A 20,322-nucleotide genomic window follows, 5' to 3' on the forward strand; every position below is an offset into this window, starting at 1 on the left:
CTTATTTTCTTAATAGAATGCAAGTATGAGGTTAAACGGATTAGAAAGAAATTATTCGTGAGATGACGGTACACAATTTTGCACATTTTTTGGCAAAAGGCAAATCTGTATGATAGCTCTAAATTTAAGAGAAGGTTGAGATTTGATTGAACATTTGATTATCGAGTTTTGCGCCGTGGGTGCGAAAAAGGGATGCTCCAAAATCTGATCCTGTTTTACCGTTTTCAGTAACTCATGGTTTTTTGATCTGCACCAGGCTCGCACTAAAATAGTCCGCACGACCGCACCACAAGTGTTTAGTATTACTACTTTGCAGAGCTGCGCTACTTTTACGTCACTCATTCAAATACTCGGGATGGTGCTGCTCTGGGGAGCGTTTCATCAATATTTTCATCCGACAAGTTGTCAGATCTGACATCTTTCCTTGATTCTGATTGGCTGAGGAGAGGTACTGTTACTATGGTAACTGTCGGATGAACTGATACTTGTCGGATATAATGTCCGACAAGTCCTTTCATGAAACGCCCCCCTGGTAGCAGCTGCTGATAGCAGCGTCAAAATAGCACCGGTCTGGCGCGTGCTATTTTAGCACGCGGCATTCATAAACTCAAATTTGGAGCTTGCCTGGACAAGCGAGTTACTGAAATTGTTATTAGACACAGTTATTTCCCTGTTAAATGATTTTGTCGAAGTAATGGCTTACTAGTAGGCGTACTTCAATATTCAAGTGGAAGACTGAATTTCGGCCTTGAATTTGGGGTATATTTAGATATACCGTAAGTACAAAATGGAACCCCCCCAAAAAAAAAATCATGGTCTTTTGGTATAATGGTTTACTTCGATTTTGGTTTGAGATGAACATTTTTGTCTTAAATAATACGAAGCAAAGGGAAATATTTACCTTGAAATAAGCTAAATAATGAAGTACATGTACTTGAATTTAGAATGAAATCAGGATTGTGGACGTGGCGCATGCCTATACGAACCATACACAATTATAAGGCTTGGCCAAAGACTATCACGAAAAGAAGGGAGAAGAAAATTTTTCAGAATGCAAAAAAAAAGAAGACAATGAAGGGAAGCACCATAGAAACAGTGGCTGGGGGCTTTGTATATGCTTGCCCCGACAAATTTTTCACGACCAAGAAAAAAAAGAAGGAAAGGGAAATATGATATTATTTTTGTAATGACAAATGTCGAAATTTTTGCTCGTTCACTTCGCTCACTCTCAACTTTTTATAAATTTTGCCCGATATGCCATATCTGACCTTCTCAAAAATTCATTTTGGATTATACAACAAATTACAATTATTTAATGATGCAAAGTGTGTCGGACTGTAAAAGGAGTTTAGAACAAGAAATCAATGTTGCCCAATTGTTAAACAATTCAGAACACAAACACGAATAATATCCAAGATGCGAATAGGAGAATAGGATGAAAGCAGTGATGCACACACACACCCTAACACACAGTATTTACGATTATTGCAGTGTGTTCCTGTCCACCCTGGATCGCAGTAACACGAAAAACCTCCATCTTCATTGTGACAACTTTTATTACTCATACAAGGAGAAGTAGTGCATTCATCGATATCTATAACATAAAGTAAACATATGCATCAGGATTGTAATACAGATTGGTTAATGATTAATCATTGGTCGATTAAAATGCGTAAATGATGATTCAAAGTTCAAATCTAAATATACAAGTGGGTGGTGATTAGGACCTCATTGGAAATAAGCCTTTCGGCTTTTATGGGCTATCCTGTCAAGGTATTCTTCAATTTCATTGTAATCACCTGTGATATTCTTGACGAATAAAATCAATCAATCAATCGATTATGATTTCATCAACAATTATCTGACTGGCTAAGTGAAAGATCAATATTAAGTTGCATCGTCTGTCGGTGCAGAATCGGCAATTTTGCACCACCAAAGTAGTAGGTTCAGAATCGCGAGCCGATGCAGAATCGTAAACAGAAAGCCGATTCTGCATCGGCAATTGACGCGCGTTTCATTTACTTTACCATTATGACGTACTTGTAAGCGCAAGGAGCCAGCGTTGTCTTTATTATGACGTATATTGGTGGTGCATGGATCATTTCAGAAGGGTGTTTCATAAAGCTGTTCGTAAGTTACGAACGACTTTACGCACGACTGGAACATGTTCTTAGGTCATAACTCGATTACATAGGGATATCACATAGCACAAGCAAGCATCACCAGTCGTGCGTAAAGTCATTCGTATCTTATGAACAGCTTTATGAAACACCCACCAGGTTTTTGCCACGTGAGCCGATTCTACACCCCGAGCTGTGACAGCGTGTAAACGCGGTGCAAGATACACCAAAAGCCGATGCACGTGTAAACACGGTATAACTTGCATCGGCTCTCGGTGCAGAATCGGGAATTTTGCGACGCAATTTTTACGACGTACTTGTAAGTGCCCGGATCCAGCGTTGTCTTTGTTGTGACGTATGTTGTTGGTGCGCGGATATTTCATCCACTGATCTGTGCTTTTGCCCCGCGAGCTGTGACAGCGTGTAAACGCGATGCAAGATAACCCAAAAGCCGATTCTCCATCGGCTTTTGGTTCTGCACCGCGAGCCGATGCATCGTGTAAACACGGTAAACATGGTAAACGACGCTTTGTACTGCGTATGCGCGTTGCATATCATGTATGCGTTGGGATTTAAGTGTGGCTACGCTGTCTGATTGGCTGGAAGTTGGATTGAGCTTGCGACCCAGTTATAAGAATTCGACATGTCAAATTCTTACGATTTTCTGTGCGATTTGTCTCTGACCTGTCTGCGATTCTCTAGCCGACAGGAGCTGTTAAGGTCACATTTATTTTCGCCCCGTCGCAGACCAGTCGGGTCGTAAGGTCGCAAACGGGTCGCAAATGGATAGTATAAAATGCGCCGAGCTTGAGAACACTCAAGTTACTGCAACTCACCTTGATTACACAAGTAGCCAGTCCATCCTTGGTCACATACACATCCATTCGTTCTATCCCCACAATGTCCGTTTATACACGATGTTGGGTCGCAATCTATCTCTGCAAACGAAAAATACGACGTTGATAAACTGATAAATTGCGTCTTGCTTATAATGTAAGTTTTATATCCGCCTCAATTATAGTTCATGCAGATGGAATACGTTTATCTATATGCTGGATATTTGATATAACTGTTTGATCATTTACAAAAGCGGGCGATCACACATCGTCGGTTTAGAGATGACGGTTGACGGCGGTTGGCCTCCGAAGTTGAATGCAATTAATCCGGCTGGACGCCCTGTTCCTGGAACGCCGTGTGCGGCGCTCTTCACATTCGTTTTTTATGTTGGCATTTTTCATTTTTTGGGGGAAATACATGGATACAACACTTAATGGTTTAACTTACATAACACTGACTTGAAATTTAAAAAATTGAAACTGATTACAAAGACAATACGGTTTTTTATTATATGTCAAGTGATTGATGACGTTTTTTGGCCCCTGTACCATAATACGTCCGGGGGGAGCCACTTCCTTTCAAAGATGCACAACATGATTGTCCAAGAAAACTCGTAAAGCCGGTTTAAGTTTCATCGTCGGGCGATATCTGTGCGTACAAAAGAATGGGTATCAATAGCAACTAATTTATTATTCTTTATTTTCAATGAATACTCAGGCGTTGTTGTTTTTAGTAGGTTTTCTCATAGTGTAAACAACGTCCCCCGGGTACAGAGGTTTTGTTGCTCTAGGGTACTTTCCGATTTGAAAATTATCTTGTTCGTTTTGATCATAGTTTTTTATTCGGAAATATTCGGAAAAGAAAACGCAGCTATATTTAGTGCATCACATGTGCACACTGCATATCGCATATGTGGGTCATCATTGACATTGTTCGCCGTATTATTCAGGGTGATGGGTATTAAGTGAAAAGTATGGTCGTGTGACCTTACTTCGCGCGTGACCATATTTCGTGGACGGTCGTATATCTCAGAAATTACTTAATATCGTGAAAATCTGATATCACTACCAGAAAAAGCGGTCAAAAATTTACCAGTAGTGACAGTTTCTAGTTGATAAGATTGGAATTTGTTTAAGCTAGGGCTAGGCGATTGGGCAGGCGCACGCACCTGCCTCGGCCGATCCTCGCCCATCCGCCCACCACTAACTTAGCAGGCAGGGTAGGCCGAGCACCGCTGGAGCACCACAGGCCAAAATCCCAAATTATCGGTTGGGCGCTCTGCCAACCCTGCCTGCTGGGTGGGGATGGCAACCGCCTGGCCCATTTGAGGGTGGTTAATTTATGCTCCTAAAACCCATGATTACCGAGTGTGAAATCGAGTAGGCCTATTTATCTCCCCAAAAATAGCGACGTGAAAAAAAGTGTGCATGTCGGCGCTGTTGCGTGAGTGAGTGAATGAAAACCTGTGAAACTGAAAATAAATCTCGACATGACTCAATCGTTATGTCTGTCATGCCATGTGAACTGTAACGTTAGAATGGTGGCTGGTAAAGATAAGTGGCATGGCCGTGGCGTATGGAGAAACCGACATTAAATTTTAATTGAATCATTTCGGTATTGAAATCCAATGATTTTTTTTTCAAAATGTTTGAACAGGTGTTTATGTAGAGTATATTTCGGGTATATTTCTATAGCTTTCACACAACACATAAATTCAATGTATATACCGTAATCATCCAAATATTTTGAGGGTGCACACCATAGCAAATGTGGAAAATTTTGTAAGAAGTCGCCAGCGAGCGAAGCGAGCCAGAAAGAAAAATGGCCTTTTGAAATGAAATTCTAATTATGTGATGGATTTTACATTTTACATCATAGCAAATATCATGCTATATATCTTTTTTTCATTCATCTAATTTTGCTGCCTTCTTTATTTTCTTTTATTTCCCCTTGGCTTTGGAACCCCCCCCGGTACGCCAGTGCTATAACGCAACGTTTAATGCAGGAAGGGTCCATACAGGGGCCGTTGATTTAAAGGTTACAGAAGAAGAGCCCCACTGCACGGGTCTTGGACAAAGCGCCCGGTAACTCTGGAGATTTAGCAAGTTTGTGATAGACTTTCATACGACATTATGATATATACCATCCATCTTTCTTCCCGCTCGTTATCGTCAATCCTCGGCAGCCCGGTAGTTTTATCTTGTCCCTTTTCTTTATTTTCCAATTTAGATTTTGGCTCATTCCATTATACCTTCATTTTGCGCTTTTGTTTGCCTTTTTGTCATCTTTAATTTATTCCACTGTCTTACTATTCACGCTAATGTATTTGTATATCGCGGTGAATTGTTCTTTCTCACATGTTCTTCTTTCCTTCCTTTTCCCGTTTTCTTTTCCTTTATCTTTCTGTCTTTCTTTCTCCCCCTTTTGTTTCTTTTCCCGTTTTTTATTTTCCCGGTGAACTCCGCCAAGGAGGGGGGGGGCAGCTTGCCCCCCCCCCCGCCTTTTACGCCACTGTCTTCAGCCCGGAGTATCCCTTTAATTTTCGTCCTTGGAGATACATATTTTACAGGAAAAAAATAGTCTGTTATACCTGTCGGTACGAAACAGCGAACTCCTGCATCTTCTATATGTCGACAGTCGTGGTCCCCAATGCCTCTATCAAGTCTCGGGCATTCAAAAAGGTTCATTTCACTTCCGGAACAGAAGATGTCATCAAGGACAATTGGCCCACTCCCTTGACCGAATGTGTAGGCGTATATGACTGCTTCCAGAGCGTGACTAAAGCCAAGCGACCGACAGGTCACGTTGGCATCACTCATATCCCAGTAATCGTCGCAAACCGTTCCCCATTGACCCTTCCAATACACTTCCACTCGACCTTCAGAACTCACGGTGCCTCCAACAAGGCGCGTCACATTCCCTGTTACAGCAAACAAACGACACACATTGAAGATGTTCTTTTATAATTATTCGTGCATTTTTTTTTCTTTGTTGAAGGAAATTAGTAGAATTTTGTTTAGAAATTGCCTATTCACGATTAAAGTATTTTTATTGGGTCCATGAATGCAACAATGCAAAAAAAATTATTTTCTAATTGCTTTCAAATACGTACTTACAAAAAGATGGAAAAATATATAACATGAGGAAACGACACATAAAGAAGCAAAATAACTCAATATTAAGTGTAATCAATAGCAATATTGATTTGCCTTCTACTATAAGACCCCCATGGAATTAACATTTCGAAATAAAAAAAAATCGTATAAGAAATGAAAGATGTAATACAGATGTACAAGACAACTTTTGCAGTTTTAAGCAGTGTTGACTTATTTTCTTAATAGAATGCAAGTATGAGGTTAAACGGATTAGAAAGAAATTATTCGTGAGATGACGGTACACAATTTTGCACATTTTTTGGCAAAAGGCAAATCTGTATGATAGCTCTAAATTTAAGAGAAGGTTGAGATTTGATTGAACATTTGATTATCGAGTTTTGCGCCATGGGTGCGAAAAAGGGATGCTCCAAAATCTGATCCTGTTTTACCGTTTTCAGTAACTCATGGTTTTTTGATCTGCACCAGGCTCGCACTAAAATAGTCCGCACGACCGCACCACAAGTGTTTAGTATTACTACTTTGCAGAGCTGCGCTACTTTTACGTCACTCATTCAAATACTCGGGACGGCGCTGCTCTGGAAGCAGCTGGTAATAGCAGCGTCAAAATGGCACCGGTCTGGCGCGGGCTATTTTAGCACGCGTCATTCATAAACTCCAAATTGGAGCTTGTCTGGACCAGCGAGTTACTGAAAGCGTTATTAGACACAGTTATTTCCATGGTAAACTATTTTGTCGAAGTAATGGTATACTAGTAGGCGTACTTCAATATTCAAGGTCGACACTTACTGACTTTAAACTTAAGTGGAAGACTGAATTTTGGCCTTGAAGTATACCAAAAGTACAAAATGGACCCTCCCCCCCCAAAAAAAAAAAATCATGGTATTTTGGTATAATGGTTTACTTCGAGTTGGTTTTAGGATAACAATTTTTCTCTTAATACGAAGCAATAGAAAATATATACCTTGAAATAAGCGTAATATAAAGTTACTTGAATTTAGAATGAAATCAGGATTGTTGACGTGGCGCATGCTTATAGGAACCATACAAAATTATAAGGCTTGGCCAAAGACAATCACGAAAAGGAGGGAGAAGAAAATTGCGAATTTTTCAGAATGCAAACAAAAAGACAATGAAGGGAAGCACCATACAAAACAGTGGCTGGGGGCTTTGTATATGCTTGCCCCTACAAATTTTGTAACGACCAAGAAAAAAAAAAGAAGGAAGGGGAAATATGATATTATTTTTGTAATGACAAATGTCGAAATTTTTGCTCGTTCACTTCGCTCACTCTCAACTTTTTATAAATTTTGCCCGATATGCCATATCTGACCTTCTCAAAAATTTATTTTGGATTATACAACAAATTACAATTATTTAATGATGCAAAGTGTGTCGGACTGTAAAAGGAGTTTAGAACAAGAAATCAATGTTGCCCAATTGTTAAACAATTCAGAACACAAACACGAATAATATCCAAGATGCGAATAGGAGAATAGGATGAAAGCAGTGATGCACACACACACCCTAACACACAGTATTTACGATTATTGCAGTGTGTTCCTGTCCACCCTGGATCGCAGTAACACGAAAAACCTCCATCTTCATTGTGACAACTTTTATTACTCATACAAGGAGAAGTAGTGCATTCATCGATATCTATAACATAAAGTAAACATATGCATCAGGATTGTAATACAGATTGGTTAATGATTAATCATTGGTCGATTAAAATGCGTAAATGATGATTCAAAGTTCAAATCTAAATATACAAGTGGGTGGTGATTAGGACCTCATTGAAAATAAGCCTTTCGGCTTTTATGGGCTATCCTGTCAAGGTATTCTTCAATTTCATTGTAATCACCTGTGATATTCTTGACGAATAAAATCAATCAATCAATCGATTATGATTTCATCATCAATTATCTGACTGGCTAAGTGAAAGATCAATATTAAGTTGCATCGTCTGTCGGTGCAGAATCGGCAATTTTGCACCACCAAAGTAGTAGGTTCAGAATCGCGAGCCGATGCAGAATCGTAAACAGAAAGCCGATTCTGCATCGGCAATTGACGCGCGTTTCATTTACTTTACCATTATGACGTACTTGTAAGCGCAAGGAGCCAGCGTTGTCTTTATTATGACGTATATTGGTGGTGCATGGATCATTTCAGAAGGGTGTTTCATAAAGCTGTTCGTAAGTTACGAACGACTTTACGCACGACTGGAACATGTTCTTAGGTCATAACTCGATTACATAGGGATATCACATAGCACAAGCAAGCATCACCAGTCGTGCGTAAAGTCATTCGTATCTTATGAACAGCTTTATGAAACACCCACCAGGTTTTTGCCACGTGAGCCGATTCTACACCCCGAGCTGTGACAGCGTGTAAACGCGGTGCAAGATACACCAAAAGCCGATGCACGTGTAAACACGGTATAACTTGCATCGGCTCTCGGTGCAGAATCGGGAATTTTGCGACGCAATTTTTACGACGTACTTGTAAGTGCCCGGATCCAGCGTTGTCTTTGTTGTGACGTATGTTGTTGGTGCGCGGATATTTCATCCACTGATCTGTGCTTTTGCCCCGCGAGCTGTGACAGCGTGTAAACGCGATGCAAGATAACCCAAAAGCCGATTCTCCATCGGCTTTTGGTTCTGCACCGCGAGCCGATGCATCGTGTAAACACGGTAAACATGGTAAACGACGCTTTGTACTGCGTATCTGCGTTGCATATCATGTACGCGTCGGGATTTAAGTGTGGCTACGCTGTCTGATTGACTGGAAGTTGGATTGAGCTTGCGACCCAGTTGTAAGGATTCGACATGTCAAATCCTTACGATTTTCTTTGCGATTTGTCTCTGACCTGTCTGCGATTCTCTAGCCGACAAGAGCTGTAAGGTCACATTTCCCTTAACCCCGTCGCAGACCAGTCGGGTCGTAAGGTCGCAAACGGGTCGCAAATGGATAGTATAAAATGCGCTGAGCTTGAGAACACTCAAGTTACTGCAACTCACCTTGATTACACAAGTAGCCAGTCCATCCTTGGTCACATACACATCCATTCGTTCTATCCCCACAATGTCCGTTTATACACGATGTTGGGTCGCAATCTATCTCTGAAAACGGAAAATACGACGTTGATAAACTGATAAATTGCGTTTTGCTTATAATGTTACTTTTATATCCGCCTCAATTATAGTTCATGCAGATGGAATAAGTTTATCTATAAGCTGGATTTTGATATAACTGTTTGATCATTTACTAAAGCGGGCGATCACACATCGTCGGTTTAGAGATGACGGTTGACGGCGGTTGGCCTCCGAAGTTGAATGCAATTAATCCGGCTGGACGCCCTGTTCCTGGAACGCCGTGTGCGGCGCTCTTCACATTCGTTTTTTATGTTGGCATTTTTCATTTTTGGGGGTAAATACATGGATACAACACTTAATGGTTTAACTTACATATCACTGACTTGAAATTAAAAAAGTTGAAACTGATTACAAAGAAAATACGGTTTTTTATTATATGTCACGTGATTGATGACGTTTTTTGGCCCCTGTACCATAATACGTTCGGGAGGAGCCACTTCCTTTCAAAGATGCACAACATGATTGTCCAAGAAAACTCGTAAAGCCGGTTTAAGTTTCATCGTCGGGCGATATCTGTGCGTACGAAAGAATGGGTATCAATAGCAACTAATTTATTATTCTTTATTTTCAATGAATACTCAGGCGTTGTTGTTTTTAGTAGGTTTTCTCATAGTGTAAACAACGTCCCCCGGGTACAGAGGTTCTGTTGCTCTCGGGTACTTTCCGATTTGAGAATTATCTTGTTCGTTTTGATCATAGTTTTTTATTCGGAAATATTCGGAAAAGAAAACGCAGCTATATTTAGTGCATCACATGTGCACACTGCATATCGCATATGTGGGTCATCATTGACATTGTTCGCCGTATTATTCAGGGTGATGGGTATTAAGTGAAAAGTATGGTCGTGTGACCTTACTTCGCGCGTGACCATATTTCGTGGACGGTCGTATATCTCAGAAATTACTTAATATCGTGAAAATCTGATATCACTACCAGAAAAAGCGGTCAAAAATTTACCAGTAGTGAAAGTTTCTAGTTGATAAGATTGGAATTTCAGTTTTGGTAACGATCTAAAAATGACTTTTTATAGAATCTAATATAATGACCACCTAAGTGTCTGTTTGTATGAATAAAAAATATGTGCCAAAGGATTCTGGAAGAAATTGTGTAATTGCTGAGAAATAAGCAAAATAAGCGCGGATTCGGTTACTTCCGTCGGGTCTTTATTTTAGCAATAATAATACACTGTCCCACGTGTGCCTATCTGTGTTGGTGATATTCAGTGTGAACATTTTTCAGCGTAGATTTCAAGATTTCACAAAGTTCAGTTTATGTAACTGTACCAGATCTAGATCCTCGATGATATACTGACAATTAAGCCTTGTTTTACAGACTTTCTCATGAAATCAGTGTTTACTGCAAATACTGGAATTTCTCTTTAAGCTAGGGCTAGGCGATTGGGCAGGCGCGCGCACCTGCCTCGGCCGATCCTCGCCCATCCGCCCACCACTAACTTAGCAGGCAGGGTAGGCCGAGCACCGCTGGAGCACCACAGGCCAAAATCCCAAATTATCGGTTGGGCGCTCTGCCAACCCTGCCTGCTGGGTGGGGATGGCAACCGCCTGGCCCATTTGAGGGTGGTTAATTTATGCTCCTAAAACCCATGATTACCGAATGTGAAATCGAGTAGGCCTATTTATCTCCCCAAAAATAGCGACGTGAAAAAAAGTGTGCATGTCGGCGCTGTTGCGTGAGTGAGTGAATGAAAACCTGTGAAACTGAAAATAAATCTCGACATGACTCAATCGTTATGTCTGTCATGCCATGTGAACTGTAACGTTAGAATGGTGGCTGGTAAAGATAAGTGGCATGGCCGTGGCGTATGGAGAAACCGACATTAAATTTTAATTGAATCATTTCGGTATTGAAATCCAATGATTTTTTTTTCAAAATGTTTGAACAGGTGTTTATGTAGAGTATATTTCGGGTATATTTCTATAGCTTTCACACAACACATAAATTCAATGTATATACCGTAATCATCCAAATATTTTGAGGGTGCACACCATAGCAAATGTGGAAAATTTTGTAAGAAGTCGCCAGCGAGCGAAGCGAGCCAGAAAGAAAAATGGCCTTTTGAAATGAAATTCTAATTATGTGATGGATTTTACATTTTACATCATAGCAAATATCATGCTATATATCTTTTTTTCATTCATCTAATTTTGCTGCCTTCTTTATTTTCTTTTATTTCCCCTTGGCTTTGGAACCCCCCCCCCCCGGTACGCCAGTGCTATAACGCAACGTTTAATGCAGGAAGGGTCCATACAGGGGCCGTTGATTTAAAGGTTACAGAAGAAGAGCCCCACTGCACGGGTCTTGGACAAAGCGCCCGGTAACTCTGGATATTTAGCAAGTTTGTGATAGACTTTCATACGACATTATGATATATACCATCCATCTTTCTTCCCGCTCGTTATCGTCAATCCTCGGCAGCCCGGTAGTTTTATCTTGTCCCTTTTCTTTATTTTCCAATTTAGATTTTGGCTCATTCCATTATACCTTCATTTTGCGCTTTTGTTTGCCTTTTTGTCATCTTTAATTTATTCCACTGTCTTACTATTCACGCTAATGTATTTGTATATCGCGGTGAATTGTTCTTTCTCACATGTTCTTCTTTCCTTCCTTTTCCCGTTTTCTTTTCCTTTATCTTTCTGTCTTTCTTTCTCCCCCTTTTGTTTCTTTTCCTGTTTTTTATTTTCCCGGTGAACTCCGCCAAGGAGGGGGGGGGGGCAGCTTGCCCCCCCCCCCGCCTTTTACGCCACTGTCTTCAGCCCGGAGTATCCCTTTAATTTTCGTCCTTGGAGATACATATTTTACAGGAAAAAAATAGTCTGTTATACCTGTCGGTACGAAACAGCGAACTCCTGCATCTTCTATATGTCGACAGTTGTGGACCCCAAGGCCTCTGTGATTCAGTCTCGGGCATTCAAAAAGGTTCATTTCACTTCCGGAACAGGAGAGGTCATCAAGGACAATTGGCCCACTTCCTTGACCGAATATTTGGGCGAATATGACTGCTTCCAGAGCGTGACTAAAGCCAAGCGACCGACAGGTCACGTTGGCATCACTCATATCCCAGTAATCGTCGCAAACCGTTCCCCATTGACCCTTCCAATACACTTCCACTCGACCTTCAGAACTCACGGTGCCTCCAACAAGGCGCGTCACATTCCCTGTTACAGCAAACAAACGACACACATTGAAGATGTTCTTTTATAATTATTCGTGCATTTTTTTTCTCTGTTGAAGGAAATTAGTAGAATTTTGTTTAGAAATTGCCTATTCACGATTAAAATATTTTTATTGGGTCCATGAATGCAACAATGCAAAGAAATTTATTTTCTAATTGCTTTCAAATACGTACTTACAAAAAGATGGCAAAATATATAACATGAGAAAACGACACATAAAGAAGCAAAATAACTCAATATTAAGTGTAATCAATAGCAATATTGATCTGGCTTCTACTATAAGACCCCCATGGAATTAACATTTCGAAATAAAAAAAAATCGTATAAGAAATGAAAGATGTAATACAGATGAACAAGTCAACTTTTGCAGTTTTAAGCAGTGTTAACTTATTTTCTTAATAGAATGCAAGTATGAGGTTAAACGGATTAGAAATAAATTATTCGTGAGACGACGGTACACAATTTTGCACATTTTTTGGCAAAAGGCAAATCTAGATAGCTCTAAATCTAAGAGAGGGTTGAGATTTGATTGAACATTTGATTATCGAGTTTTGCGCCATGGGTGCGAAAAAGGGATGCTTCAAAATCCGCGCCGTTTCATAAAGGACTTGCAACTGTTGTAACTTTGCCATAATGGCAACTACCATGGTAACAGGGCTCAGCAGCCAATCACAATCAAGGTTTCCATTGTACATGTTGTAGTTTCCATAATGCCAAAGTTACAACAGTTGCAAGTCCTTTATGAAACGGGCCCCTGGTCTTGTTTTACCGTTTTCAGTAACTCATGGTTGTTTGGTCTGCACCAGGCTCGCACTAAAAGAGTCCGCACGACCGCACCACAAGTGTTTAGTAAATCTACTTTGCAGAGCTGCGCCACTTTTACGTTTACCCATTCAAATGCTCGGGACGGCGCTGCTCTGGAAGCAGCTGGTAATAGAAGCGTCAAAATGGCACCGGTCTGGCGCGGGCTATTTTAGCACGCGTCATTCATAAACTCCAATTTGGAGCTTGTCTGGACCAGCGAGTTACTGAAAGCGTTATTAGACACAGTTATTTCCATGGTAAACTATTTTGTCGAAGTAATGGTATACTAGTAGGCGTACTTCAACATTCAATGTCGACACTTACTGACTTTAAACTTAAGTGGAAGACTGAATTTTGGCCTTGAAGTATACCAAAAGTACAAAATGGACCCTCCCCCCCCAAAAAAAAAATCATGGTATTTTGGTATAATGGTTTTACTTCGAGTTGGTTTTAGGTTAACAATTTTTCTCTTAATACGAAGCAATAGAAAATATATACCTTGAAATAAGCGTAATATAAAGTTACTTGAATTTAGAATGAAATCAGGATTGTTGACGTGGCGCATGCTTATAGGAACCATACAAAATTATAAGGCTTGGCCAAAGACAATCACGAAAAGGAGGGAGAAGAAAATTGCGAATTTTTCAGAATGCAAACAAAAAGACAATGAAGGGAAGCACCATACAAAACAGTGGCTGGGGGCTTTGTATATGCTTGCCCCTACAAATTTTGTAACGACCAAGAAAAAAAAAGAAGGAAGGGGATATATGATATTATTTTTGTAATGACAAATGTCGACATTTTTGCTCGTTCACTTCGCTCACTCTCAACTTTTTAAAAAAATTTGCACGATACGACATATCTGACCCCCTCAAACATTTTTGGATTAAACAACAAACTGCAATTTAATGATGCAAAGTGTGTGGGACTGTAATAGGAATTTAGAACAAGAAGTTAACGTTGCTCAACTGTTAAACAATTCAGAACACAAACACGAAGAATATCAAAGATGCGAATAGGAGAATAGGAGGAAAGCAGTGATGCACACACGTACACATGCCCATGCACACACACCCGCGCACACAATATTTACGATCATTGCAGTATGTTCCTGTCCATCCTGGTTCACAGTAACACGAAAAACCTTCATCTTCATTGTGACAACTTTTATTACCCATACAAGGAGAAGTAGCGCATTCATCGATATCTATAACATAAAGTGAACATATACATCAGGATTGTAATACAGATTGGTTAATAATTAATCATTGGTCGATTAAAATGCGTAAATGATGATTGAAAGCTATTTAAATGTACAAGTAGGTGGCGATTTTAATTTCATTATTAATTATCTGATTGGCTAAGTAGAAGATCTAGATTAAAAGAGTTAAAAGTTGTTATATGAAATACTATTTGTGTAACAAAAACAAGGCGATTCTGGATATTTTCTGTCAAAAAACGACAATGCTAAACGGCCTACATGTGTCGCCATACCTGGCTAAAACGTTTATTATGTGACAGCTTAGACCCTGATTGACCAACAAGTAGGCCTCCAATAGATTAGCGAAAATACATGCTGCTGTCGAGAGGGGCCTTATAAACACAATTCATTGGCCGGGTCAGGTGCATAAAACAATAGCAATTCAAGCACGAGCAAAATGGTCTAGATGCATAAAAAAATTGCAATTACTTGCAAGCAATTGCTTCAAACATAAGCAATTGCTAGCCAAGCAAAAGGTCATGTCTTAGGAATTGCTTTATTTTGTATGCACAATCTTTTGCTCGTGCTTAAACCATTTTCTTGCCTTCAGAAAGCAATTGCTAGCGATTTGAACAATATCAACGTCACGCTGGTGGGATTCCCGACCTTTCGTTGGAAGAACGCGAACGCTTATTTACGACGTTAGTTGATTTTAGAAGAGACTTTTGGGCCCGTCGTCATGGTCTTAAAACTCTGTCCTGCAATGCAAATTGTGTGACATGAGATTTTTTTTTCGTTTCGCATCTGGAACGGAAACATTCAATTTGCGTTTCGTGTGCAAAATTCTGGTTGCTACTATGGTAACAGCGATATATCCGATTTAGGACGACTTTCCAAATCCACATTTGGTACCTCCCAGAGCTCGAGAGGCCGCCCGGGGGGCGAAATTATTTTTCCCACCGAGTTCTGGACCAACATATGAATATTCATGACTTGCGTCTTCGGATTAAGAGTACGCATGCGCGTGGACTTTGCCTCGACCAGTGACGGTCGTAAGCATTCACGTTGTTCAGAATGAATTAGCATCGTCAAATTACCGGTACCCTTACATAGTTACATAGGCCTTATAGGCTTAGATCTATATATACATATCCAATTCTTAAACACTTATCAAACTAGCTGCCATTAATGGCAAGACATGTGCTAGGCTAGGGCTCGTTTAGGCTAGCGCATTAACTTTACCTCAAATCTGGACCTGTCTAATGCCTAGTACTAATCAGTGTTGTATGTGCCTTGATGCTCGGCCTTGGCTTTAAGGCGCCTTAAGGCCTACTTTTTCAAAGCCTTGGCCTTGAGAGGGCCTTGGCCTTGAGGATTTTGAGCCTTGAAATTTTAAGGCATTTTGTATTTTGTACTTTCATTTGTTTTAAATAAGTAACTGTTAATTATAAATGTTTCAATCGTTTTATATATATATATATATATATATATATATATATATATATATATAATGACACTAATGGTCAATACTCCCAGTCACCAGTAACATTAGCAGCAGCAGTAGTAAGTGTACTAGCAGTGTCATCAATTGTAATTGTCACCATTATCAATAATTTTCAAACAATTAAAGAATACATCAGTTATGAAAAATAACATTATGTATTAATCATGACTAATGATGATAATGACAGTAAATAATAATGATCATGATCAAGATAATAGTGCTTTGATGACAAGAATAAATTTGACATCTGACTGCAATTTTGACAACAATTTTCATACTTTAAACATATCTAACTCTAAAGAACGATAACAAGGTTGATTTCTATTCCATTAGGAGTTTCCTTGTATTATTTTCTTTGGCCAACAATAATGTTTTAAGTCTTAATGATATTATTTGGTAAACTTGAACACAGTCTTTAATTTTGTCATATCCAAATGGGTTATGTCAATGGCATGATGAGCCAGAAACTTTGAGGGGCCAAGCATGGCATATAGAGCAAAATTTCTGTCAAAAAAAAAGAAGAAAGCTATTGAAGCGAGCGAGTGAACAAAATTTGTCCCCTCTTTCTATAGGAAAAGCTAATTTTGCGATAGATTGTTTAAAAAATAATATTATATTTACTCCATCTTTTCCTTTCCCTTTCCCTTGTCTAAGTTTATACTTGGTGGTGGAACTTCTTCTTCTCTCTATCTCTTTTCTAAATTGTATATTTGTTTTGGGTCAGATTGACAATACGAAGAGGAAAAAATGTTTACTTCTTTTCAATCACATATCGTTCAACAGTGAATTTCATTATTCTACAGTTTTAAGGAAATAAACAACGTATTTGTTTTTGTGTCAATATGGTTTCAAGAAATAATAATTAATAAAAAAATAATAATTGAATAATTAATCATTATTAATATTATCAATAAGTATTAATAATTAATGATTGATTAACTGTTTAAAGAAATAATTAAGATTTACCCTCTCCAAACTAAGGGTATGGGGTGCGCCCTGTTTATTTTATATCCTTTTGAATATAACTTTATTTTGTTAGTATTCTTTATTCTGTTTTTTAATGTAAAATAAGTGTAGAAGATACAAGAAATGAGAATTGAAATTCAAAAGTGGTTGTAAGCAGAAAAAATATGAAAACTGACAAGAGTCCTAAAAATGACTTATTTTCAGTTTAAGCATTTGAAAATTTTAGCTTGGGGTTTTGTGCTCTCTTGCCCCCCCCCCCAAAAAAAAAAAATCCCTGTAGGATTTTTTTTTCCAAATGAAATATGCCCTTTTTAAAAAAGAAATATACCTTCTTTAATAATAAAACATAATACATTTTAGGTTAAAAAATCACAGATTTTGAATCGTGCTTGCATCAATTATTGTTTAGTACAGTACTGATCCTGCTCATGGTAAAAAAAATGTATAGAATGTTGCTTTATGGTTGGAATATCACAAATGTTTTGGCTCGCTTCCTGCACTCGCATCAACTATTGTACTCGTTCTCTTCCCGTTCACAAAAAAAAATGCTTATATCGAGTTTTCAGGTTGGAATATCACAAATTTTTGAGCTCGCGCTTTGCGCTCGCATTATTTTTATTGGTGAGTTATGTATCCTATTTAAAATGCAGTAATTAACTGCTTCCTTTACTGGTCAGTATATAAAAAAAAATAGCGAGCAGCGAGTTATTTTTTAGTTAGATACACATCTTTTTCATGATTACAAAACCAGCTCAGAATATTTAATTTCCATGTCTTATTACACGACATGTCAATAAGTTTAAGCTGGTGGTTCGCGCTGGCAACATTGCGCAAGGATGCCCTTTTAGCAATGATTAGCCCCATAATTGACCATAAATCAAGTTTTACAACTTCAGAATTGATTTTTTTTTCAAAACCGCTTGCTCGCTATGCTTTGTCGCTGAGAAGTAAAACCTAAATCAAAATATCTATCTCATGATTAGAAATCACTTTAGAATGCCTTTGCTCAACTTAATTTCTACAAAACACCCAATTACTTCACGTAGTTCATAATCTCATTTTGAAAATACATGTATCTGTTTGCACAAAAAAACGAATTTTGATAAATGTGTGCCTTTTTGGCGTTGACCCCCCCCCCCTTAATAATTTTCTGCTGCCCCTGTCCCAGGGAGTGGAGAAAAACATACGTTGAGAATGCCAGGATCAGATGACCGTGGTAATAATAATTATTGCAATGTAAATCGCCTAGAAAAATTATGGATTATGTGTACACAGGTAACTATATCATTCTTTTAATATGTCTCTATCATGAAATTATTTTTGTTTTAAATGTACAAAGGTTAATTTTTTGTCTCGCTCAGTCCCCTCGCTCACATACATTTTAGCATGTGTGATGTCTACCGCCTAAGTATTGTTAGTTCATTGTTCTGTATATCGTAAGTTTGAAATGCCTTGGCCTTGAGGTTTTCAGGCCTTGGCCTTGGGTTTCAATGCCTTGGCCTTGGCCTTTGGTATTGAAGCCTTGGCCTTGGCCTTGGAGGTTTGAGCCTTGACTACAACACTGAATAGCCGACTAATGCCATGGTGAACTTCGAACTGGTTAATTCCGAACTTTATGTTTAATTAGGTTTAGACAAATGTTAGCTTATTTGCCATGGTTTGTCTAGTCCGTATACAAAACCAGTCCTATAGATCTAAAAAATATCTTAGTTCTAGTCTAGTCTCTAGATCTAGACTCCGATCTACGCTGTATCAGCATGGAACAACTAGTGTACCAAAGGGGGGGGGGGCAGACTGCCCATCTGACGAGTCACAACTGATTCAGGGGACGTGCCCCCCCCCCCTTTGAGAAGCCAAATTAATAATTTGTAATGTCAAAATGCAATGAAAAAAACGTATGTCCCCTCTTTTGAACGTGAAGATCTTTTATTTTATTTTTTTTTTTTTGGGGGGGGGGTTGTCACATTTTTTCGCGGACGAAATATCCTCCAAAAATTTGCCCCCTTTTGGAAAATCCTAGGTACGCCAGTGCATCAGTGACGTAGCTACGGCGGGGGGAGGGGGCCTGGGGGCACGTGCCCCCCCCCTGAGATTTGGTGTGCCCCCAGGTGCCCCCCCCCCCACAAAAAAATTGGCAGAGCAAAAAAAGGGGAGAAAGAAGAAAAGAAAAAGAAGAATAAAGACAGAAAGAAGAAAAAAAAGAAGAGGAAAATAAGGGGAAGAAGGCGAGTTAATGAAATAATGTGAGGGGAAGACTTGAAAAAAAAATCTTTCATGTTACTATATAAAATTTTTGCTTGCGCTTCGCGCCAGAATTGCCTGTTCGATGAGATTCATATCTTGCTCAATAGGCTGATATGGAGCAAGTTTTGAAGTCAATATACAAAACATATTTTAGCTCGGACTTCGATCGAGCTTTCATTATTATTTTTTATTTACAAATTTAAGTGCTCTGTAAAATGTCCGTTTATGGTCTACATATCAGTATTTTAAGCTCACGCTGCGTGGTCACATTCGGTTTGATTTGCCAAGTTCATAATGTCCACGTGTATTCCATAATGTTCTATTAAACACATTTTTTCAGAATGCCCAGATTCTAGGTCTAAATCTAAAACATGCGCGATAGCCTGCATGTTCTTTATTTTAAATGTACTTAAATTATCCAGTTTCACATCAGAATATCAATAATTGTCTGCTCACGCTTCATGATCGCATTATTAATGATACCCAATTAACTATGTCCTATTTATGATTACAAAAATGAATAGAGTGTCCTGCTTTTAGGTCAAAAATCTCATTTTTCTTCCTCTCGCGCTTCGCGCTCGCATCAATTGTTTAGTTACATACCTATCCCATTTATTAATACAAAAAATGCTTAGAATGACAATTTTTAGGTCGGAATGTCAAAAATTGCTCGCGCTTCGCGCTCGCATTATTGAAATATATACTGTCTTCGTGGGTAACTGAAAGCAGTCCTTACCAGGTCCCCGTTTTCGATAATGCTAAAACAGTTAATACAAATTTCTGCTCGTACTTGGCGTTTGCAGTAACCATCTAGTTACATACGAATCTTGTTCAGGATCACACATACCATTGCCCATAAAATTTATATTAAAAAAATCGCTCGCGCTTTGCGCTCACACTTTTTATAAGGCCTATGAGATTATTTCATGTTTATGTTGTTTTATAAGAATAAAACTAAGAAGTGACTGATCGGGGGAAATATAGGTGAAGATAATTTCGGGCCCCGTCCCCTATTGGCGAAAGTCCGATCCGCCCTTGTGACACATACACACACACCGGAAAAAAATGGCCGGTGCCCCCCTGAAAAAGCAAGGACCCCTCAGTGCCCCCCCCCCCCAGGAAAAAAATCCTAGCTACGCCACTGCAGTGCATGGAACGTATTCTAACGTCAGGCACAAACTAAC

The 20,322-nt window shown here is 39.1% G+C and overlaps 1 protein-coding gene across 1 annotated transcript in view; it reads right to left on the reverse strand.

Moving 5' to 3' along the window:
* Window positions 1–20,322, reverse strand: part of LOC135157366 (deleted in malignant brain tumors 1 protein-like) — a 49,853-nt gene that overhangs the window by 17,199 nt on the left and 12,332 nt on the right. Inside the window, exons 4-9 of the mRNA XM_064112614.1 lie at window positions 12,069–12,401; window positions 9,091–9,192; window positions 7,616–7,729; window positions 5,548–5,877; window positions 2,957–3,058; window positions 1,481–1,594 (exon numbers count right to left, since the gene is read on the reverse strand). Coding sequence (XP_063968684.1) covers window positions 1,481–1,594; window positions 2,957–3,058; window positions 5,548–5,877; window positions 7,616–7,729; window positions 9,091–9,192; window positions 12,069–12,401 — 1,095 coding nt within the window. The remainder of the gene's footprint in view (window positions 1–1,480; window positions 1,595–2,956; window positions 3,059–5,547; window positions 5,878–7,615; window positions 7,730–9,090; window positions 9,193–12,068; window positions 12,402–20,322) is intronic.

The sequence above is a fragment of the Lytechinus pictus genome, chromosome 17 (assembly GCF_037042905.1).
Source record: "Lytechinus pictus isolate F3 Inbred chromosome 17, Lp3.0, whole genome shotgun sequence".
Taxonomy (NCBI): domain Eukaryota; kingdom Metazoa; phylum Echinodermata; class Echinoidea; order Temnopleuroida; family Toxopneustidae; genus Lytechinus; species Lytechinus pictus.